Source organism: Muscardinus avellanarius (assembly GCF_963383645.1).
Source record: "Muscardinus avellanarius genome assembly, chromosome: 5".
In the NCBI taxonomy this organism is placed as follows: Eukaryota; Metazoa; Chordata; class Mammalia; order Rodentia; family Gliridae; genus Muscardinus; species Muscardinus avellanarius.
The window spans coordinates 73998537-74022676 of NC_137790.1; the positions used below are offsets into that span (position 1 = coordinate 73998537).

Sequence of the window (24140 nt, forward strand, 5' to 3'; positions counted from 1 at the left end):
TCTTCAAAACTGCCAACCTTGTACAGTGCCTAATGGCTTAATGCCACTGGGTGATGGTGAAGGCAATGGTGTGAGTTGTGCCTGTTCTACCATGGGTTTGAGAGTGTCATAGGTGTGCAACCAAGATCTATCAGTAGCATTTGTTTCTCTGCAGGCCTGAATCTAGCCTAGGCTCCCCCTCCCTCCCTGACATCAAAGCCCATAGAAGGAAAAGTGAGTGGGGCTTAGTGGACATTGGTGGGATGCACCCCACACACCAGACACCTTCACTAGGTCTCCAGTGTTCTTCTGTGGCTCTTCACTGGAGTGCCGAAGGTTATGTATATACGTCATCACTGCCATTCCTAGAGAGTGTGGCATTGACATGGGTGCTGTGTGGCCTGGTAGGAATTATGTGATGGAGAAAGACTGAGAGGAATAGAGAGGATCGTCAGACCCTCCACCAGCAAAGCCCTCAACAAGTACACAATGGATAGTACTGAGTACCTTGTCTTACGCACTTCTTATGACTGAAGATGCCCATGCAATAGCGGGGATAGGAACCATGCTTGTTTCATGACCAAACAGGGCCAGGGTAGAGAGATGAGAATTGGGAGCTCTCTGAATAACAGAGGGAGAGGCGCTTGACAACTGCCCTTATTAAGTCTCCAGGGACAGATAGTGTGTGCTCAGCTGCCACTACTTCTGAGACGTGTAGGCTAAAAGGACCTGGCTTTCAGAACACTTGCTAACGAGAGCATTCAAAACTAAGAATTGTCTCCTTGTGCTCTGACTTCTTACTTAAATTGTATAAGAAACCAAGGAGCCAAGATTATGAATGTGCCAGTTCACTTGGCAGCCATGATATCAAGTTTAGGGTGCTAGCTTACGAGGGGGCCTATAGGATCTGAGCTTCTTAAACTCCATAGTTTTTCTAAGGCAATCATCTCTCTGGAGGTCTCACCACCACCTCACTTCTCTTAGTGAGGCTGTGTCTAATACTTGGTTCCCCTCCACAGTGCATCACCTGTCCCTACTACTTGCAGATAGACTCTGCTATGGGACCACACACTCCGACACACCCAACTGTTCATCCACTTCTTTAAAGCCCCAGTAGAAACACAGCCTCTGTGGCACCTTTGATGGTTGGTCACCCCAGCCTCTTGTAACCTAGCCTTTACTCTACTGAGTCGGCCACAGCCCCCACCAGTGCCAGACACTTCACGTGTGTCTTTTCAGGGCTAATAATCATTCATGCAGCAGGTTCCTGCCACAGTCCACATGCACTGCCTTATTTAACAGCAAACCCTGAAGTGAGTTGGGCAAGGGCTCAGTTCACTTTATAAGTGAGGCATCTGGGGCTCTGCGAGGTGGTGTTCTAGGGGCTGCCAGCCCATATATGTCAATGTGGGGGCCTAATCCAGACTTGCAGATGCCAGGTTGCATGCTTTTCTAACCACAGATTGAAGCCTGTTTAAGAACACCAGCCCACACTTCAGCAGAGCGTTGTAAAGTGGGTGAATAATTTTGGTAGCCATGATGTCATCTTATTTTAACAATTCAGTGAGGTAAAATTAGGAAGATTTTTGTTTTCGTTTTTCATATGCCTTTAACTCTTCTATCCTTATGTAATAGGATATATGTACATGTGTGTGTATATTAAAGCCTTAGACTACATATATTTCATTTCTTGAATGTTTTATGTTTGGTAGAACCCTTTCCTACCTTATTTCTTTTGCTGTTCTCTAAGGGTAGAAGCACAACTAGTCTTGAAAACAGAGTTGTGGGCCCAAAAGAGAATTCATGTATCTTTTGTTCACCTCCTAAGTAGATAGTGTTGGGCTCACAGTAGGATTTTGATAAATTTCTGTTGATTGACTGACTCACCTATTCATACTCGCTTTCTCAGATGAGGAAGGGCCCTTCCTCCTCTGCCACTTGTAACATGGCAAGGCCTCTCCCTCTCTTCTTCTCCCCACCATCACAGGGACTCGGCTGTGTCCAACAATAAGACGCCCCACAGTAGCTCCATCAGCCATATCGAGTCTGTCCTACAGCAGCTGGATGATGCCCAGGTACAGATGGAGGAGCTGTTCCATGAGCGGAAGATCAAGCTGGATATCTTCTTACAGCTGCGCATCTTTGAGCAGTACACCATTGAGGTAGGAGGGAGGGGAGGGGAGGAGAGGTGAGAGCCAGAGAGTGCTTCCTGGCCAAGGATTCTGCCACATCCACGGAGTAGTAGCCCAGGGAGCTAGAGGGCATTCTGCATCAAGATGCTTTCTTAGAAGTCAAGAAATTCATGTTCCACTGTGATAAATTGCTTCCAGTCCCTCCCATCCCCAAGCAGAGCCCCTGTTTTACTTCTGTGAGTTACATCTCTGAGAAGTTTTTGTTGCTGTTCATTGGACTCTTGGTACTTTGCTTTCTGAGAGACCATGGAGTTGCCGTGGCCCCTGAAGTAGTCACTGAATTGTGTATCTTCAGCAGTGGTAAGTTGTTAAAATTAGACAACCTCCTCTGCTGGTGAGCAAAGACCAGGCATTAAATTAAGTGACACACAAGCCAAGAAGTCAGTAACTACAGGAAAGACCTGTTGGTTTGATTTCTATTAAGAAAGCAAGTCTGGGCTGAAGCCATTTTTTGGTTCATCTCATAAACTCAGCTCACTTTTGGAAGGTTGCAATCATACACTGGTATATTTATGTCACCTTTTCGGTATCAATAATGTCTGCTCCACATAATTTCCACTTTTTATTATTTTTCTTTTTGAGGCAGCAACTAAAAACAGGCCAATAGAGTTTCTAGGGTACAAAGAGTATGCGACACAGATGACGCCTTTCCCTTTTCAAGGATGATAAGGGATTAAATTAAAGACACCGTCTTCTCTTTGCCCCTAACTGGTATGTTAGGAAAGAAAACCAAGCCTCCACCTGCTATTTCCTTCTAAATTTACTTGGCATTCTAAACATCTTCCTAGAGTTGGGACTTTGAGTTTATGGGAACCATTTTCCCAACTGTATCTGTAGAAACATTCATGGAACTTTGGGAAGGGAAATCATTTATTTTCTTAAATGTCAAAACTATAGCATCCTAATCCTAATCCCACTCTGGAACAGAAGACTGTTATAGCAACAGATGTTCTTTTCTTTAGTCCTAGACCAAAAATGTTTATTTGAGCATATGAAATATAAAAGAAAGTCAGTGTTTAAGTTATCAATTTTCCTAACCCTTATTCTCTTATGAGTTTTCTTCCTTATGAGCACAACTGAGGGCTAGATATAGTGGCACATCCCTGTAATCCAGCAACTTGGGAGGCTGAGGCAGGATACGATTATAAGTTCAAGGCCAACCTCAGAAATTTGGAGACACCCTATCTTGAAATAAAAATATGTAAAGAGGGCTGTGGATCTAGCTCAATGGCAGAGCACCTTTGGGCTCTATCCTGAGTCAATCTGTCTGTCTATCTCTCGTACAACCACACACATGCACACACACACACAACTTTAAGTTCTAATAGGTGCATCCTGTACAGTTTCTGAAACAAAGGAAAAAATAAGCCTGTAAATATAGATCTTAATTATCTTTCCAACTGATTCTATAACTAGGCAAATTTATTTATGCTTTTTATTTTGAATCTATACTCAAAAGGTTTTCAGGTGGCAAATAGTATTAAAACATATTTTGAGCCAGGCGTGGTGGTGCACACTTGTAATCCAGCATTTGGGAGGTTGAGACCGGAGGATCGTAGTTCGCGGACAGCCTCAGCTACTTAGCAAGGCCCTACGCAACCTAGTGAGACCCTATTTCAAAATAAAGAATAAAAAGTAGGGCTGGGGGTGTAGCTCGGAGGTCAAATGCCCCTGGGTTCCATCCCCAGCCCCGCAAAACAACCCAAAAACATATTTTGGAAAACCAACTAAAATGCCAGTGGAAAAATAAAGATATTGGCATGCAATGAAGGGTGCATGTGAAGGTCATAGAGTAGTAAAGGGAGGAAAGAGGTGTGAGTCATTATTCTTTGTAATTGAGAATGAGACTTACAGAAATGAAGTTACACTTGATTAATGTGGTGTCGGCCCCAGGCACTCCCACAATCCTTGCTCAGCTCCATCTCACCTGCTGGGCATGAAAATATCCCTGGGGGGAATTGTGTTAGCATGTGAGGTGATTTTGCTGGTGTACTGTTTATTTACTCTCCCTTCATTCCAGGTTCACATAAAAAAATAGTTAAGGGGAAGAAAACAACCTGAAGGTCAGGTGTTTCCATTTTCTTTGATTAGGATGCTGTGGTTTGGAGGCCAGGGTTGCAGGTTTAGGGCCAGAGTGAGTCAATGAGCTTCACTGTGACAGGGGCGACCCTTGACGTCAGCTGGGGTGCACCGGGATGCATTTGCCTGCAGTGATTCCATCAAATCCAGCTTTGCTTTGGAAATACAATCCAAAGAATATGCAGAAACCAGCCTTTAAAGATACGAGTATAAATCAAGTTCTTTAAAGTTAGATCCTAGTTGAATGTTGCTTTAGAGAAGCTTGATATTTAAATTGCTGGATTTGCATTCTTCAGCCTTCCTATGTATGAAAATTCTCCTTCCCAGCCGGAGTACTGGACAGGAACTTGGACAACACGATATGCAGTACAGCAAATGAGGAGAAGTAGTGCAACGGTCTGACATCATGAGATAAAAGTAGTGATTTGATCATACATCCTCTCGGGTAGCCGCTGGCATCCAGGTTTTGAAGGGGTCAGTACCCCATGTAGGAGGAGCCCCAAAGCTGGGGGAAAATGTTGCATCTAATCTTAGACAGGAATGGAAATCCCGCCAGACCTATGTCAAAGCTCTGCTTCAACTCAGATTGTTAGAAGTTATTTTTGAGGGTGATGAGATTATTTCAAATACCAGCTATGCTTCACTGTGAGGATGAAGAGAAAATGCTTAGAGAAACTTTGGAGCGTGAAACTGAGGGTGGTTTCTGTAATGAGGGCCACGTCAGAGCTGACATAAGCCAGGATAGTGTCTGTCCACGCTTGCAAGACCTATAGCTGTGGTTCCGTTCCTAAAGGAAGGCATTTGAGGGACATACTTCAAATTCCTAGGGATTACTGAAAGCCAGAGCAGGCCTAGGACCCTGACATCTGGGAATCTAAGTGTGCCTCCTCCATCTTATCACTGATGGTTGAAATGAGCCAATTAGTGGTTTTTGTTTGTTTGTTTGTTTGTTTGTGGTACTGGGGTTCCTGGAAGCCCTTCTACCTCCGGGCTACACTCCCAGACCTATTTTATAGTTTTGAAACAGGGTCTCTTAAGCCAGCGCGGCTGGCTTTGAACCTGCACGATCCTCCTGTCTCCGCCTCCCAAGCATGGAGATTACAAGCGTTCGCCACCACGCCTGGCGAGACAATTAGTTTTAAAATTAGGATAGCACATGAGTTGTTGTGCCAATGTCCTTTCAATCAACAGTCAGGGTACATATGGCTTCCACATTATAGCCTGAAATTAGATTATAGGACACCCCTACAATAAACTGAAATGGACCCCAAGTTCATTAGGCAGATGTTCAAACCCAAGATTGTGGCTGCATTCCTGACATATCTTCTTAGCCTGCCTGCATACCAGGCAAAGTGACCCAGGGTGAAGCATGATGTCTTACAGAGTTTTGGGTTTTTTTTTTTCTATAGGTTCAGCCTCCCTCTCTGAAAGATGCTTTATACTAAGTCATGTTATAAGAAACATTTCACCAAAGGCTAGTGTTGTTTATTTTCTGGTGGTAAGGGTGTTTTCAAATTTTTGATGCTTTCTTGCATTTCTAAGTTTTCTGTAATTAGAATGATCAGAAAGAAATAAAAATACTTTTAGAAGCAAGAATATAAGTCGGGCATGGTGGTGCACACTTGTAATCCCAGTACTTGGTAGACTGAGACAGGAGAATTACAGGTTAACAGTCAGCCTCAGCTACTTAGTGAGACCCTCCACAACTTAGTGAAAACTTGTTTCAAAATAAAGAATGGAAAAAAACAAAAAGGGAATGGGGGTGTAGCTCAGAGGTAGAGTGCCCTGGGTTCAATGCCTAGTACTGGAAAAATAAAAAAGAAGCAAGAATATGCTAATAGTCTCCAGTTGTTTTTGATCATGTACCCTCTCCATATATATTTTAATTTGTAGCCCATGTATATTTATTAGTTTATAAATCATAAAATATCCTATCACTGGCTAATAGTCTAACAAAAGTTGGGCTTTTTCGTTAGGAGTTGTGATTACAGATTTCAAATAACCCTTCTAATAATTTCCGATTATTTTTCGCCTGCTTCCCGACAGATCTGGTTCAGTTGTCATTGCTTCTTTACCTCATATTAGGGGTGAAAGTGTTCAAAGTTGTCCTTTGCTTTCATGATTAGTATTATCTTCATACTTTAGTGTCTTTGTAGAAAACTTGTTAAGCTGTGTGTCTTTTTGTAAAGGCTGATTAGTTTAAGCTGAATAACAGATAAATCCATTTGGTGGGGAACATGAAAAGCACAATGATTTGAGCTGAGCTGGCTGCAGGGCGCAGGTGGGCCGGCCCCTCTGGACTGTGCCTCCCGGCCCCCCAGAGAAGCCCCGTCCTGCCACCCACAGCACAAAAACATCTGTCCTGTGGTCAGAGTGAGATGTAGACTAGAGAACTAGTCTACAAGGAAAGTCTAGGGAAACCTTATTTTTCATTGGCCTGATAAAATGTATGTGAATAATATATAAGCACAGAGATAGATGCATATTTATATAGATACAATTTTTCTATTATTGATGAATCTGGTTCAATAATCTTTTTTTTTTTTTTTTTTTTGGTGGTACTGGGGTTCCTGGAAGCCCTTCTACCTGGGCTACACTCCCAGACCTATTTTTTATATTTTTAAAATTTGGAAACAGGGTCTCTTAAGCCAGCATGGCTGGCTTTGAAACTGCACAATCCTCCTGTCTCCGCCTCCCAAGCGCGGGGATTACAAGCGTGCGCCACCAAGCCCGGCTTCAATAATCTTGAGTAATCCTGAGGTAAATATCCTCACATTCATTGAAGAGTACTCAAAATGACACCATGAAAGATTCTCTAGACAAGGGACTTTATGAAGATGTGGGCTACATATGTGATGTGTATATGTGTATGTATGTATGTATGTATGTTACCGGGGACTGAACCCAGCAACATTCTACGTCCAAGTTTTACCCCCATTTCTAAATTTTTTTAAAACATGGTCTCACTAAATTACCCTGACTTCCAATCTGCTATCTTCCTGTCTCAGCCTTCCAAGTACTGGGATTACAGGAGTACACTACCACACCCACCTCACATCTATGGTCTTTTAAAAAAACGTATCACTCTGTAATTACAAGCAAAATTTGCTCCGTGCACCTGAAAGTTTGTCTGAGTAATTAACCTGAGTAAGGAATGATATAGCCAATTCCAAAGTATGGGGTTCCCATTTGGATGCCTTGGGCTGGGCAGAGCCTAGGAAAAAGTGGTCCCCAAGGAGGAAACTTGTGCCTAGAGAAGGGGAAGCTGACTGTGGGCTCTACTCTTCAGCTGATTTATGCAGAAGCCCTGAGCATGCTATATCAGAATGAGAATGTCCCAGTGACTACCCCGAGCATTGAGGATACAGTGGCCCTGCCATCGGGGCCAGCTGGGGAGAAGCACGTCATCAGGCAGTGTGATAGTTCTATGATAGGGAGGCTCATACTTTGCTGGGAACATTGAACAAGGACACCTGGCCTGGTCAGGCTGCCCGTGAAGATTTCTTGATGAGATTACACCTGGAGCACAGGCAAAAGTCAGTGACTGGCTTTTGGCATTCCTGGATGATGCCATCCAGCCTCTTCCAGAGTTTCTCCAGAGCCCAGAAGCAGGGATTGGGAAGAGGGGAAAAGAAACATAATTTCATTAATGTACTGAACCCAAAACTCAACTCTTTCACACATTGGTCCTTGTTCTGTCTCTGGGGAAAAACAAATACCAAGAATAGAAACTGAAGTAAATCTGCCCTATCTTTTATTTGGAAGCTTTGAAAATGTTTATTATGGGTCTCTTTCTCTTTTTCTGAAAATGATAAGATTGTATGAGTTATTCCTATAGTCTCCTCCAACTCTAAAAATGCTGAAACTGTATGGTACGCATCTCCAATTTATTTACCTCCTGGATGAGCCTGGTCTCTAGGTACTCTCAGTCACCCCCTGCTGAGGAACTCTTGTTAGCACTGCCAACACACACACACACACACACACACACAAACACACACACACCCTGGGTGTATCCTGGCCAGGACTCTGGCATCTCCAGATAAGGCCCAGGAGAAGAAGCCTTTTCAGTGACCTCATGCCCTGTCTTGATTAGCTGCATGTGAGTTTTGTTTTTTTAAGGTAAGCGCATCTTATACACTGGCACTTAAAAAAAAAAAAAAAAACTAGTGATAGCTTTTAAATTTTACTTTTTCCCATAATTCTTTGGCCTATGAAATATTTCAATCTAATTTAATATCACTGTGAAGGCCCTGCTGTTTGACAAGTGGGCCAGGTCAGCAAGGCCCTGTGGTGTTTCACTGAAGGTTCTTCCACAGTGACACAGCCACCGGCCTGCACAGCCTCTGTCGGCTTAACCCTCTCAGGGCTTCATCATCTCATCCAATTCCATCACCTATTATTATTCTATTCCATAGATATGTTGTGAGACTCTGCAGAGTCTTTCCTCAAAACACCAACATGGTAACTCTATTTAGAAAAATAAGATCTGTTTGAGATCATCTATATGTGTTTTTCTTAGTGATCACTATAGCATTTTCTCAGTGTATCTCAGATCCTTGGGAAGGAAGTACAGAATAAACACAATGAATTAAAGCACATTTCTCATAAATATTTAATAGTATCTTATAAATTTGTATAAACCTCATTTAAGAATCTTTGGGAAATCTCCTTTGTCATCTTTCCTTTAAAACAACAACAGACTTATTCATACAGCCTTGGTATTCTGGCAAGTCATCAGTTTTCATTAAATTATCAAAGACCTCTGATGGCAACTTTGGGGTCACTTTGTGTTGGGCAGGGTCTGAGGCTGACCTCAGGTACCAATATTAAGGTGCAATGGTGTGCGTTCTTTCTTTCTGGTAAGGATGCCGTAAAAGGGAATAGATGTAAGCTACAGCTTATAGAAAAAAAGAACATTTTGATACTCAAGCATTGCTAGGTACTGGAATGAGTGAGCAGTGTGTGTTGGGAGCTCTTCAAAAAACTGGAGAGCTTTGGAAAGCAGAACAGAGTTACACAGTCTCAAGTTGATAAGAGACAAAGGTATGGATGGAATTCCTACTCAGGGTCTCCTCCAATCCTCTTAATCAACAAGCCATGATTCTGTCAGAGACCACAGTTTTAATCATAATGCTAAGGAAGAAAAGAATGTGAAATTGGCCATCAAAATTATCCAATTATCCAAAGGATCCAATTGGAATAGAAATTAGGTACTTGAACACCAGGACTCATCAGTTACAACGTGTTGCAATGTGTTCTTATATAATTTTGCCCAAAATTTTAAACAACCAGAAGGGATTTTTTTTTTTTACTGCCAAGTCCTTTCCCAGAAAAGCCTTGCAATACCTCCAAAGGTGTTTATATAGCTATTTAAATTAGTATTTTGACTCTTCTGATAGATTATATGTATTTCTGGAATAGAAAGAAATGCTATGATACCTTCAAAATAATCTGGTTTTAGGACTCACTAAACTCACCGTTTTATAAGATAATTAAGATAAAAGAACTTAACACTGTACTGGACAAGAAGAGTAAATGACGGGGACAGTTTAATTTCACAGTGGTAACCTGTGTCAACACACAAACCTATTATGAGTAAAGTAGCTCTTCCCGTGCAATGAAAGTCTCTTGAGCTGCAATACACCTTGTCCTGTCAGCTAGCATTTGTAGGCCAGTGGAAAATATCTAGCTTTAATTTTTCTCATCTTAATACTAACATAAAACAGAAATATGCTCATTTTGCCATCAGTAGCCTATGCAGTGAAGTAGCATCTCTTTACAATCAAATGCCATGATCATTCCCCTCCACTGTTATTTGGGATGGGATTGGACCGTCCTCTATATAACGTGTATTGTTGCTTAATTCATATACCACCATTTCCTGAAGAGCAATATTGTACCATATTTGAATATGCAGTGTTGTGAGTTGGACTGTCTGGGTTTAAATGTGTTTCACTACCTTTTGTGCAGCCACAGGCAAGCTGCTTAAGCTCTTGAAATCTCAGTTTTCCCATCTGAAGAGTGAGGATGATAATGATGTTTCCCAGCTTATGAGGTTGTTGTGAAGATTTAATAAGTTAACACATGCAACATTAAGCAAAGCTCCTGACACTTGATTAGCACTTAATATGCTAGAGTCAACATTGTTCCTAGTATTCACAATACATTCTCATTACACACACATATAAATTTGCTGTCAGATTTTAAGCATCTAAACATCCCATCTTACTCTTCTCATTGTTTCTCTCTAATTTGAGTCAGATCAGGAGATCACTGAGTGTTTGTGCAGAGAATGTGCTGTGGAAACCAAAGGTGTTTTTCTCCTGCCAGGCAGGGACCAGGACACACTGGTGTGTCTGCAGCTTTAGTCCCTCTGTTCAGAACTCAGCTCTGGATTACAGATGTGTGTCCTGTTGGTGACAAAGGCCTCCGGGGAACCAGAAAACTTGGGACAGTTTAACATTACCTTTATACTATTGCAAATCTGGTAGACTCAATAAAAAAAAATTACTAAACTTTTAAAAATATATACCCTATCAGTGGAAGGCAGTGTGTTTTATTGTGAGGATAAAATATGCCTGACCTTTATATAAAGCCACAAACACACAATTTATTGATCTGTTGGAAGAACATATAATTACTCTAAAATACTCAGGTGATATAAAGAAAACTGAGGTTTGTTTTGAAGAAAACAGAGAAAGGATAAAACTGGCACTTTTCTTTTTTCTTTTTTTTTTTTTTCTTCTTTTTGGTGGTACTGGGGTTCCTGGAAACCCTTCTACCTCTGAGCTATACTCCCAGACCCATTTTATATTTTTATTTGGAAACAGGGTCTCTTAAACCAGCGAGGCTGGCTTCAAGCCTGCGTGATCCTCCTGTCTCTGCCTCCCAAGCACAGGGATTACAAGCACGTGCCACCATGCCTGGTGAAACTGGCACTTTTCTGATGTGAGAATAATAAAAAGAAGGCTGCCCCCCAAAGCCAGTGCTTTGACCAGCCTCATCGCTATAACAGCATGGTTAAGAGCATCAGACTTGGCAGTTGAGTGCTCAGCTCTGCTCCCTTTATCTCTGAGACCATGAGGAAAGCTCCCTGACCTCTCTGTTCATTTCCTCCTAGAGTTGCTCTGAGGATTAAGGCTAGTCAAGTACCAACCCCACTCTTTATCCCATGATAAATGCCCAGTTCAGAGCAGAATGTCTGCTTCGATGATATGATCAGCAGCAGCATCTAAAAATTATCTGGGAAAAAAAAAGAGCTACATGGTGAGATTTCCAAGTTTGCAGGAAAGAATGAAGAGCTAAGTGGATGAGAACAGACTTTGGAAACTGGAAGCAGAGGAGAAGGAGGGGCAGGTACAGAACAGAATACTGCGGAGGAGGGGCTAAAGTTTTCTCTGCGTTTAAGTACTGGGAAAGACTAAGAAAATAAATGGAGAGGGCTCTCTGAGAACAAAGCCCAAGGGCACTGCTAAACCAACCCCCACAGGACAACTTTTGGTAGTAGAATATGAGATCTGGTGAATCTCATCTGGTAGGAAAGTCTTGGGCTGCTTTTTAAAGTGAGCCTGGTAATTTCCTACTGCCTCTTACCCTTTCTACAATTTATTTTTGCTTCTTGTCTGATCTCCCTTATTGCTATGCCTCTAGAGTAGACAATTGTTAGAACAGAAATATTGCCAAACGATATCTCAAAGAGGTCACCATATCCTAACGTTCCAATTAATTCAGGAGAGCCAGGAAGACGGGCCATGGGAGCCAAGAGGTGAACGGAGCAGGACAAGGGCTGAGATGGAGCTAATTAAGTGGAAGGAGAAAGCAAACTAGGTCGACGGAAAGCTGTGTGCCCTCTGGGAAACTTGTGTTCCATCCTTCATTCAGGTGGTTCAGGCCTAAGCAGATTTTCTCCAAATGGAGTTAAATCCTAAATTCATCGCCTGTTGCGGGTTTTGCTTTTCAGTCTCTGAACAAACGAACCCATGCACCATGTTATGAGATAAGCCAGAGAAAAGCATCTGGGTCTAGGGATGTGCTGAAAAAGAGGGTTTGTTTGGAGGAACAGTCAGGACTTGAACTGACTGGGCAGAGGGACAAGGGCATTTCAGGGATACTGAGCTGGGGAAGGAGGCTGGTGGGGGCAGAGCTAACTCTAAATTAGGCATGGTGTGGCATGCCTGTAATCCCAGCTATGCAGGAGGCTGAGGAAGAAGGATCAAAGGTTTAAGGCCAGCCTTGACAGCTTAGCAAGTCCCTGTCTTAATAAAAAGATGTTAGGGACTGGGGATACAGTCAGTGGTAGAGTGCCTGTTTAACATATGTGAGGCCCTGGGTTTAATCCCTAGTTCTACAAAGAAAACAAAATACCATGATATATATATATATATATATATATATATATATATATATATATATATATATATATATATATATATGTCAGCCTGGTGTCATATATATAAGACAGAGAGGAGCCCAATGAAGAAACATTGGGAAAGGAAACAGTAAATACTTAGAGAATAGTTTAAGCGGCAGTAAATATTAAAGCAGAGAAGCCAGACAAATAGAACGCTCTGGCCATCGGTGCCTGGGGAACTGCGGAAGGAGAGTCAGACACAGTGAAGTGCATAGACCTAGGGCGGCGACGTCAGGAGTCAGGCTGCTCTGTTGAGTCGCCCCTTGAAATTAACACTCTTCAGGCTGCATTAGGGACTTGGCTGGCCTACTTAAAGGTGTCTGCATAGAGTGTAAGGAGAGGTGAGGAAATAATATAGAAATGCCAGATACAGAATCCTGGACAGATTTTGTATCCACTTTAGATCATATTCCCAAGATACCATACCTCCGAGCCTCACTCTCTCAAGTGAAGTACCCCAATCTCAGATCTTCTGTTCCATGGATTCCTGGCCTTGGGACCCCTCTGGGATCTTCCTGCAGCAAAAAGGAACCTTCGTAGAGTCAGTTACATGGAAGCAAAACAAAAACTAAAACTGAAAGAAAAGACAGGATCTTTCTTTTGTGTTTGCTGTATTAGTTTTATTCTAATTCCCTATTGTTGATAGGCAAGGAATGAACTAGAAATTGTGATTTGGACTATTTTTATTTTTTTGGCAGTACTGGGGTTGGAACCCAGGGGCATTCTACCTCTCATCTATGCCCCAGCCCTATATTTTATTCTTTATTTTGAAACAGGGTCTCACTGAGTTGCAAAGGGCCTCACTAAGTAGCTGAGGCTGTCTGTGAACCCAGATCCTCCTGTCTCAGCCTCTCAAGTAGTGGGATTACAAGCATGCGCCACCACGCCCGGCTTGGACTATTTTTAATATATTATCTCATGAAGGATTTTTATCCAAAATATATTAAGGACTCTTAAAATCTATAATTAAAAGATAACAGCTCCGTTTTCTAAAAATGGGCAAAAGACTTGAGGAGACACTTAACAAAAGTGTATATATAAGTGGCCAATAAGCATGTGAAAATGTGCTCACTATCATCAGTCAGCAGGAAAAAGCAGCTGCAAGCCTTGATGAGATACCACTCCACCCTCACTAGCATGACTAACATTAAAGAAACAATAATGTCAGATGGTAGTGAGGATATGGAGGAACTGGAACTCTCGTACATTGCTACTGATTACATAAAATATTTACGGTCACTTTTGAAGAACTCTGACAGTTGCTTATAAATACCCACCCACCCTCTGTCCCCACTCCTTAATAACCACTCAGGAGCAGTACGTACTTGTATCCACAGAAAGGCTTACTTACATAAGAGCTCTCATCATCCCTGTTTGTAATAGTTCCCTGTTCACTGGAAGCAACCCAGAGGCTCAACAGCCCGAGAGTGGGTCAGCCAATGGTGTGCGCGTACAGTGGAGTACGCTCTGTTGTAGCGAGAAATGCACACAAGACGATGGATCTTGAATATCGCATGTTGGAAAACGAGAAAAATAAAAGACCTTTAAGATTACATACTCTATTATCTCAGTCATATGAAATCCAAGAAAAGGCCAAACTATACTCCATTTCTATCCCACTCTGATGATAGAAATCAGAAAGTGGTGCCCGGCGTGGGCAGGGCAGCGGCTGACGGGAGAGGGGCACGAGTGGGCCCCTAGGGCCGTGGACACAGTCTATATTATGTTTTGGGTGATGGCTACCTAGGTATATAAAATTATCAAAACTCACAGATCTGAATACTTAAAATACATGAAAATGTTACATTTCAACTTTTAAATATAAAAGGAAAAACATGTTTATAAGACTATTTCTGTCATCACTCATTCATTCTTTAAATTGTCTCTTGTAAATGAAACATCTCTTGTTCTCCATTTACCCCCTTTCTCTCGTTAGAGGATGAAGTACTTCTCAAAGATGAGACTACAACAGAAACCTGTTTTGCCTGCCGGCCTGTTGGCTCCCGGGGCCCCGAGGCCTCCCCCCAATAAGTAGATACTGAGCTTTCCTGCTGAGCTCCCCAGATCCCCGAGTTGACCTGAAAAGATGTGGGGCCTGGGGTGGAACCCAGGAAAGTGATGGCGGTATTCTTATTGTTCTTCCATCTCTGCTTCAAAGAGAGCTACTACACTTTCATCTGTTTCTGTTTTGCTTGAAGAAAGGTCTTACTGTCAGACCAAAAATGGAATCCTGCCCCTGGGAGGAAGTGCTTGCTTTTCCCATCTCAGTGTGTATGGCCCAGCTCAGGATATAAGTGCACTTCTCCTGCTGCTGTGAGCTGGTCTTCTCTTCCAGTGTCTCCTGACGCCTCCTGGAGCAGCGTTTGGTAACTGGGAAGGCAGTGTCACCTGTCAGCTAGGATGAGACTCAGCAAAATAAAATACCACTGAACTGGGGCTCTGGGAGAGTGCTGAGACTGTGAGGCCGTACTGCAAATGTGTGACCCGGTGAGACTTTCATTTCCACTGGAAAAGAAAGTGACATTGCCTTCACAGGGTCATAGTGAAGGTGACATGAGGTGGCAGGCCTGAAACCTCGGTTCCTGTATCGGGTGAGACTATCATCTAATTCAGCACTTCTGAGTCGCTGCTCTGGGCATGGTTCTTGAGAATGTAAAGGAAGCCTAAGATTTAGTCTCTTTTTGCAGAGAACTGAAAGTAACGGAGGTGAAGTCACCTGAGTTAACGTATGGAGCAGTAAACAGTTAGCTAATTCACAATGTAGACATGTTTGCACTCATTCATTCTTCTGTCTTCATTAGGATGATTTCTGCCTTTTGCATGGGTGTTGTGTGTGGTAGTGGGGATCCAACCTAAGGCCTTCCGCATGCTGGCAGTCACTCTACTAGTGAGCTATACCCTCACCTCAGCTCCCCCCTTTTTTGATACTGAGGGATAGAACCCAGGGGCATTTTACCTCTAAGCTACATCCCCAGCATTATTTTTTATTCTTTTTTTTTTTTTATGTGTGGTACTGGGGATTGAATCTGGGAACATTCTATGTCTGAGCTGCACCACCAGTCCTATTTTTTATTATATTTTTTATTTATTTGTTTATTTTGTAGGTCTGAGTATGAAACCCAGGGGCATTTGACCTCCGAGCTACACCCCCTGCCCTATTTTTGGTTCTTTAATTTGAAACAGGGTCTCACTAAGTTTCAGAGGGCCTAAGTAGCGGAGGCTATTCGCAAACTGTGATCCTCCAGTCTCAGCCTACCGAATGCTGGAATTGCAGGTGTGTGCCACCATGCCTGGCTTATTTTATTTTTTAAAACAGGATCTCACTAGTGGTGGAGATCTCACTAGTGGTGGAGATCTCACTAGTGGTGGAGATCTCACTAGTGGTGGAGGGCCTCAGTATGTAGCTGAGGCTGGCCACAAACCTGTAATCCTCCTGTCTCAGCTTTCCAAGTACCAGATTTACGAACTTGGCTACCATGCCCAGCTCACGCTCAGCCCTCTTTTTTTTTTTTTTTTTTTTTTCTTTTTGATGGTACTGGGGTGGAACCCAGGGGCTTTCTACCTCCGGGCCATACTCCCAGACCTGTTTTATATTTTTATCTGGAAACAGGGTCTCACTAAGTTGCTGAGAGCCTCACTAAGTAGCTAAGGCTGGCTTCAAACCTGTGCAATCCTCCTGTCTCAGCCTCCCAAGCGCGGGGATTACAAGCATGCTTCACCATGCTTAGCTACCCTGAGCCCTTTTAGAAGTTTGTATTGAGATAAGGTCTCACTAAATTGCCTAGGCTAATCTCAAACCTATCATCTTCCTGCTTCAGCCTCCTGAGTAGCTGAGATTAGAGGCATTCACCACCCGCTCATTACTGCCTTTCAGTTGATTAAAATCTTTTTGAGTGGTACATGCCTGTAATCCCAGTACTTGGGAGGCTGAGACAGGAGGATCCAGGTTCAAGGTCAGCCTCGGCAACTTAGTGAGACCCTGTTTCAATCTAAAAAATAAAATAGGAATGGGGGTATAGCACAGAGATAGAATTACCACTACAAAAAAAAAATAAATAACTGTTTGAACTTCTGGGTGGATGCTATACATTTATATCTGGTGTGGTCATTATTTCTAGAGATCAGCCTTTGTAATTGAGGGAGGGAAATCTACACAATGGAACATAAAACCAGACCGAGCCCTGGGTTTGATGTACCCAGCTCTTTATCTGACTGCATAACCTTGAGTCATTCCCCAGGCTTCTCTAGCTCTCAGTTTCTATTTCTGGAACAGACTCACCACTTACTTGCAGAGGACCTCCCCAATTATGAAATATTTTTAGAGCAACAATTGAGAAATGGTGGACAGAGTGTTTGCAGTCAGTACCAAACCGAGCTACTTCTGAATCTTTGCCCCCTCGCTAGCAGAGCCAGCTTTGGGCAAGTCCACCCATCTGTCTGTGTGAGGGTCCGCTTCCTGCCTATAGGATGTACCTGGAGAGCTCTAGGCTGCTGATCTCACTGAATCATTGTAGCGATGGAATGAGATGAGTCTGCCAAGACTTTATAAACCATAACTCAGAACCTAAGTGTTTGCTGCCATTCTTTGGTGTCCCTATCGACACTGAAACACAGAGAGAACACTTTGGAAGCCATGTGCTCATGGATGCATGGCACTGCTGCTTAGATAGAATCTAATGTCCAAAGAGATATGGAGCAGACTCTTCAGGGATGGGTTAGTTAGAAAGACTTGGAAATGACGCAATTCCATGGGCCTCTGCGAGCCTCTACTGATGATGGTGGTTCCTCACAGGTGACGGCAGAGCTGGATGCCTGGAATGAGGACCTGCTCCGGCAGATGAATGACTTCAACACAGAGGACCTGACCCTGGCAGAGCAGCGGCTGCAGCGTCACACGGAGCGGAAGCTAGCCATGAACAACATGACCTTTGAGGTCATTCAGCAGGGCCAGGATCTGCACCAGTACATCATGGAGGTCCAGGCCTCAGGTATGCAGCATTTTGCTCTGACAGGAGAGAGGATAGACACAAGGGTACAACTGGCCTCCAAGGAGCACTTCCACACTGCTCATTCATTTCGTGTGTGTGTGTGTGTGTGTGTGTGTGTGTGTGTGTGTGTGTGTTACTGGGGATGGAACCCAGGGGCTTTCTACCTCCGGACTATACTCCCAGACCTATTTTATATTTTATTTGGAAATAGGATATCACTTCCTTGCTGAGAGCCCCACTACTTAGTGAGGCTGAGGCTGGCTTCAAACCTGCACAATGCTATCTCAGCCTCCCAAGCACTGGGATTACAAGCGTGTGCCACCATGCCCGGCTCATTCATTAAATTTCTAAAGATCCAAAGAAAAGAAATGGCTGCTCCCATGGTAAAGAAAAAACAACGCCTGGAGAGCTAAAGTAGCATGTCCAAGGTTGCTCAGTCAGGCTGCGGGGAAGATGGGAATAGAGCCAAGGTCTCCTGGGACTGTGAAGAGAATGGGGGTAACATCAGCATAGATCTTTTAATAGGAATTTTACTTATTTTTATACTTTTATCAGTGCATTATAGACTCACATCATAATGCATTTCGTAGTGATAGCGGCACACATGTTCACAGCACTCAGTGGGCTTTCCCCTGACTCCTCCCCACTCCTCCTTTCCCCACACAGGATATTCAGGTCAACGCTGGTATTCTTACCTAAGTACATATGTCAGTGGAAATGATTTCCTTCATTGATCTTCCCTCCCCCTCACACTTTCCCTAGACCACCTGCCTGGCTCCATTGGAGTTTCTGCCCCATCATCTCAAGTCCCTCATGTATCCTGCTTACTCCCTAGCTTCTGCTTATGAGAGAAAACATATGGCCCTTCACTCTCTGTGACTGGCTTATCTCACTTAACACAATGTTCTCCAGGTCCGTCCATCTTCCTGCAAATACATGATTTGTTATTCTTTATTGCTGAGTAGAATTTCAGTGTGTGTATATCCCACAATTCTATAATCCATTCATCTGTTGATGGACACCTAGGTTGGTCCCATAATTTGGCCACTGTGAATTGTATCAGCATAGATCCTTTTTTAAATGATGGCCTGGATAAACAAACCCAAAGCAATCAGACAGCTATGAAATCGTAGCCCAGTATATATATGACTCCTAATCTTCTCCCCCTCTCCGTCCCCTGAACAATTCTCCTCTCGTTCTCTGCCAGACTCCTGGGCTCCAGCTCTAGCTTCCCAGGGGCCTTGATTTTTTATCATAGGTCTGCAGGTGAGTGTAAGTAGTGCTGACAAAAATCTAAGGCAAGATCCTATAATTTTATAACTTCTCAGGAAAACATGGCTGGACCCGATTTTACTTCTTTTCTTGCTCAAGATTTATTCAAAGTGTACCCAATAAATGCATGATCCTGAACTGCAGACCTGCCACTCTTCAAGATGGTCTTTGATGTTGGGACAAGGGAGAGCCATAGTCCCAGAACATAGATCCCCAGAACAACTGGTCGAGAAGAAGAAAAACTACTCCTCTGGTCACATACTGATGGAGTGCTGGACTCCAGGTCCACCCACCCAACCCACCCCATAGCTCTCCTCCTCAAGCCCTTGCTGATTGAGGTTCCTTGCTTTCTAGGACAAGGCAGGCAGGGGCTAAGGCCATCAGTTCTTTAAAGCACAGTTGGGTCATGCCCCTGCTGTTGGTAAAGGATATTAAAATCATAAGATTGTCAGGGAGACTTTAGGAATTCTACCACACTTTAAGGTCCTGTTTTTCTTTTGATAACTTGAAAGAGAAACTACTATCCCAGCAGTCAGAGGAACTTTATTTCTAACCAAAGGAGAGAGACTCCAGTAAGCTCTGTTCATTTCCATCAACATAATCTTTCCTTGAGTTTTCACCTGTGTTGTGAACAAACTGCAGCTAGCTGCCTCTGAGACCCAGGCAGGTTCTCAGTGTGAAGTCTGTGCTCCACACAGCTGAGTAAGGGCTGCTCACCATGCAGTCTTCTGGGGACTTTTGAAAAATGACAGTGCTCAGGCCCTATGCCCAGATATTCTGATTTAACTACCTTGCACTTGAGACTTGGGCATCAGAAAAAAAAAATCCTCAGGTTGATTCAACTGTGCCGCCAGAGCTGAGAACCATTGCTTTTGATCATGGTAATTAAATCACAACAGCTGTTGCTGTCTATGGAATAAGCTAGGACAGTGACCCTCAAAGTATGGTTCCCAAACAGCATTGTCAGCATCACTGGAGAACTTGTTTGAAATGCAAATTCAAGGGTGCACCCCTAATGCTCATCATATCGGAACCTCTCATTTGGAGCCCAGTGGTCTATGCTCCCATAGCCTTCAGGTGATTCTGATGCCCCACGGTAGAGGACCTGGCTACTCAGAGTGGGCTCTGGAGCAGCAACCCCGACCTCCTTGGAGATGGTTATAAATGCAGGATTACAGGCTTTACATCAGGTTTGAGAATATGAGTCTACATGTTAACACAATCTCTGGGAAAATCATACACACATTAAAGTTTGAGAAGACGTGTTCTAGCGCCTTCCTAGGGCCTTATCAGGGAAGTGTGGTGTTGGGGGTGCCAGGGCAGGAGTAGATGTCAGTCCCTTCTCTGCAGTTGAGACTCTCTCTGCACTCAGGGCTTAGCCCTTCCTACAGCTTTCATGATGCTATTATAGCTGGCTATCCAGCTAAGACTGGGAACCAGGAGAAGTAAAGGCACAGTACTTAGGAGGGAGGCTGAAAACCTGCAAGGACACACCCTTCCTCCCTCCAAATGGATGTGTCTGCCAGGACAAAGAGCGCTTACTACCAGTTGCTGACATGACCTTGGGCAAGCCAACCTCTGTCCCAGGAACCAGGTATCCATGGTAACAGGAAGACTGCTGGGAGCTGGCAGTCTCTGAGGACTGCTTGTGACTGAGGGTTGGCTGTGCTTGGCGTCCACCTTAACCATGAGGACTGAGTGGGTGAAAATACCCCCAGGCAGATGGGCTGCCCACCTCCGCAGCATCCTGTTCTAGAAATGAGTTTTGTTAAAAGAGGTTTTGTTGGCCTCTAAAGCCCTCTCTGCTGAGACTGGCTGTTCCTCCACTCCTGCCTCAGCTAGCTGTTCAGTCTGGCAGAGCTCAGGAGGCTTCAGAGGAATGAATCCAGGCATTCAGAGAAGCTCACTTCCTGTCCTGCAGAGACAGCACCTCTGGGCAGACTCCCCTGGTGGTTGGGGGTGGGGAGAAGGGTGGATCTTGCTCCTCACCCATGGAGGAGGAGTGCAGGTCTTCAGAGATAGAGGACTGAGGCAGTCAATGGCTTGGGCATTTACAATATCCTTCTAATGAACTTTATTTGGACTAAAGATAAACTGTTGTCCTAAACAAAGGACAATAACAAAATTAATACTGGTGTTTTTTAGTCCTGCCTACTAAATTAATTAAGGGTATATCCTTTGATCTTTTTAGTAGCAAATGGGACTAGGGAGTTTCTGTATGCTTAGTTTCAAGTGTGAAGTTTATAACATTGACCCAGGTTCTCCTGAATCTCTCTGGTATGCCAACACTTGTAACCAAAGCAAAAGCCTTTGGCATGAGTCAGCATCAGCCTTTGAAACAGGTGCAAATAGGAACAATTTCTCATGTTCTCATGTTCTTTCCTCACTACAGCATTATCTATTTGCACCTCAAGTTGGGAGGTGGTAAGTTTGACAGGGAAGAAAGCATGCTGCCCAAATTCAAGGTCCAATTCTACCACCAATGAGCAGTCTGCCTTTGAAAGCTCCTTCTCTTTAGACCTTGGTTTCTTCTGTCTAGTGTAGCACATGGGTCCTGATTCCTGAAGTCACTTTCCATGATTGGTTATGCCAAGGTCTTCTCCCCAATAAAATCTGTCTAGGACTGTTATGTTTGACCTTAGAAATGACAAGAACTGTGCGTCCTGTGGTGCTTCTGGGATTTGATCAGAGCATCACGTTCTCTTTGTACATCATTTTAGGTGAAAATCTTTGTAGTCTATACAATACTGCTTGGCATTTGCTGTGGCTAAGAAGTATGGAGGCCCAGCATTTTTAAATACTATAAACAAATTCTGAGGATAAATTACAGTGGGTGGGGATTGTGAGCGCACAGATACAAGGGGAAATCCTGGGTATCCATTCTTCTTACTACCTGGGTGTCCTTGAGCATGTTACTCAATCTCTCTGGGTTTTCTTCTTCCTCTGAGAAATGGTGGTCAAAGAAATTCACCTACCACATGGGGCCATTGCAGAATGCATTGAGGTAAAAAATGAGTACAGAAAAAGTTCAGTAAAGCTTGACAACCATCCTGTTTTATACTTGTCTTCTGGCACACACTGCATTCTGTTGGGGTGATTTGTGTCCCAGTAGCTTCTCCAGCAGCAGGAGGGCAGTCTCTTTATACTCTCAGCCTCCAGCAAAGTGTTTATGTCTCAGACACAGCAAGTTCTCAACAATGCTTGCTGAATGAATCAAGAATGAACATCAGTGTGGGTGGAACTGACATAGATAAAAATAATGGACCACAAATAATTATATTGCGTTGTAAAAGCCAAGTCCTATGTTTTGTTGTTGCTGTTGTTGTTTAATGAAAGTTACTCTATGGGTAACAGGAATGTGGACCCACTGGACCTGAGAGGGAAGGAAGAAAGCTTTGACATAAAGCCGCAGTTCACAACCTGGCTGCACATTTAGAACCACCTGGGAAACTTCTTAAACATATCGGTGTCTGAGCCTCGCCCCTCAGGGAGTCTTGCCTAATTGATTTGGAGTTAAGCCCAGATTTTTTTTTGTTTTGTTTTGTTTTGTTTTGCACTTCCCAGGCGATTCTAAGCTACAGAGTTGAGGACACTGATCTAAAAACCTGATTAAAGGACGTTGTCCTTTCTTACCTGGATGTTGCATAGAGGGACTGACACAGAAAGAGAAGTGAGAGGGGAAGAGAAAATAAGTTGTTTTCTATCTGAGGAAGACACCGTTATTTAAGAACACAGATGAAAACATGTGTGGTGTGGCCAGGAATATCTGAATCTAACCCGAATCTACCCCTCAACCATAGCTATCTCTCTGCTTGAGGAAATTAAAGTGGTACGCCCAGACAGGTAGCCAAGAAAAGCAGAGTAACATTACCATCTGTGTCCTGCAGCCCTCAATAAACTTCAGTGAAGAGGAGCATTCTGTGACTGAGTGTAGCATGGGAATTAGCCTGGGACTTTAAGAATCTCTGATCCCAGCCACAGCAGTTCTGCTATCTGGGGTGACCAAGGCATGGTGATTTTTTTTTTTGGGGGGGGGTGGTACTGGGGGTGGAACCCAGAGGCTTTCTACCGCTGGGTTATACTCCCAGACCTATTTTATATTTTATTTGGAAACAGGGCCTCACTAAGTTGCTGAGAGCCTCACTAAGTAGCTGAGGCTGGCTTCGACCCTGTGATCCTCCTGTCTCCACCTCCCAAGCATGGGGATAACAAGTGTGCGCCACCATGCCTGGCAGGCATGGTGATATTTAAAAGTTTGCCAGATGGCCGGGCATGGTGGCTCATGCTTGTAATCCCCAAGCTTGGGAGGCGGAGACCAGAGGATAGCGTAGGTTCGAAGCTAGCCTCGCTGGCTTAAGAGACCCTGTTTCCAAATAAAAAAGTATAAAATAGGTCTGGGAGTGTAGTCCCGAGGTAGAAGGGTTTGCAGGAACCCCAGTACCACCAAAAAAAAGTTTGCCAATAAACTTAAGGTGAGCAGGTGTTGAGGGCACTGGCCTAATAGTTTTCAGACCATCATAGTTTATGACGATATATATTGAGCAAGTATATAATACCTGTCAGTCAGTAGATCATGCATTTATAAGACAGTTATCAGTCTCGTCAGTTAATCAACAAATAATTTACTATTCATTAAATGAAGAGGAAATTTGATGGTTTAGGCCAACTTGATGTCAGGCACTGTACATACTATATCTCAGTCCTCACAATATCTGTAATACAAAGTCATTGTTGTGATTCCCATCTTATATATGAAGAAATCAAGGCTCAGAGAGGGTAAGGAGCCTGGAGTTTCATCATTCACAGGTTTGCAGAGCAGAGATCCAAACCTAAGCCTGCCCTTTCTCAAAGCTCTCAGGTACTCTCCACCACAGTCTGTGACCCCAGCTCTTCCCTAATTACATTGGTTTGTTCACTGATCGGGTGTGTATTAGGTGATAAGAATAAAGCACAGTGAAAGGGCCAGAAGCCACAGAGACGAGTGAGACATGGTCTCTATATCAGGGAGCCTGTGTTACTGCAACCATGTGGACACATTAACAAAAGACCAACTTTGATGGGCGTATTCTGATGGAGGGCTGGGCACAGCACACTGTTGGAGCACATCAGAAAAAAGAACTCATTACAACCTTTTAAAAAAAATTAGCAAACTGTTTTATTATAAGTATATTCCACTACTTGACATAAAGAACACACATGTCTTTCTGCATTTCTGAG

At 43.5% G+C, this 24140-nt stretch overlaps 1 protein-coding gene across 12 annotated transcripts in view; it reads left to right on the forward strand.

Annotated features, from left to right (window-relative positions):
• KALRN (kalirin RhoGEF kinase) overlaps positions 1-24140 on the forward strand; it is a gene marked incomplete at both ends in the record, with an annotated part of 686722 nt that overhangs the window by 349304 nt on the left and 313278 nt on the right. For all 12 annotated transcript variants that reach the window (XM_080696283.1, XM_080696287.1, XM_080696289.1 and 9 more), the window contains 2 exons: positions 1967-2141; positions 17456-17651. In XM_080696283.1, coding sequence (XP_080552409.1) covers positions 1967-2141; positions 17456-17651 — 371 coding nt within the window. The remainder of the gene's footprint in view (positions 1-1966; positions 2142-17455; positions 17652-24140) is intronic.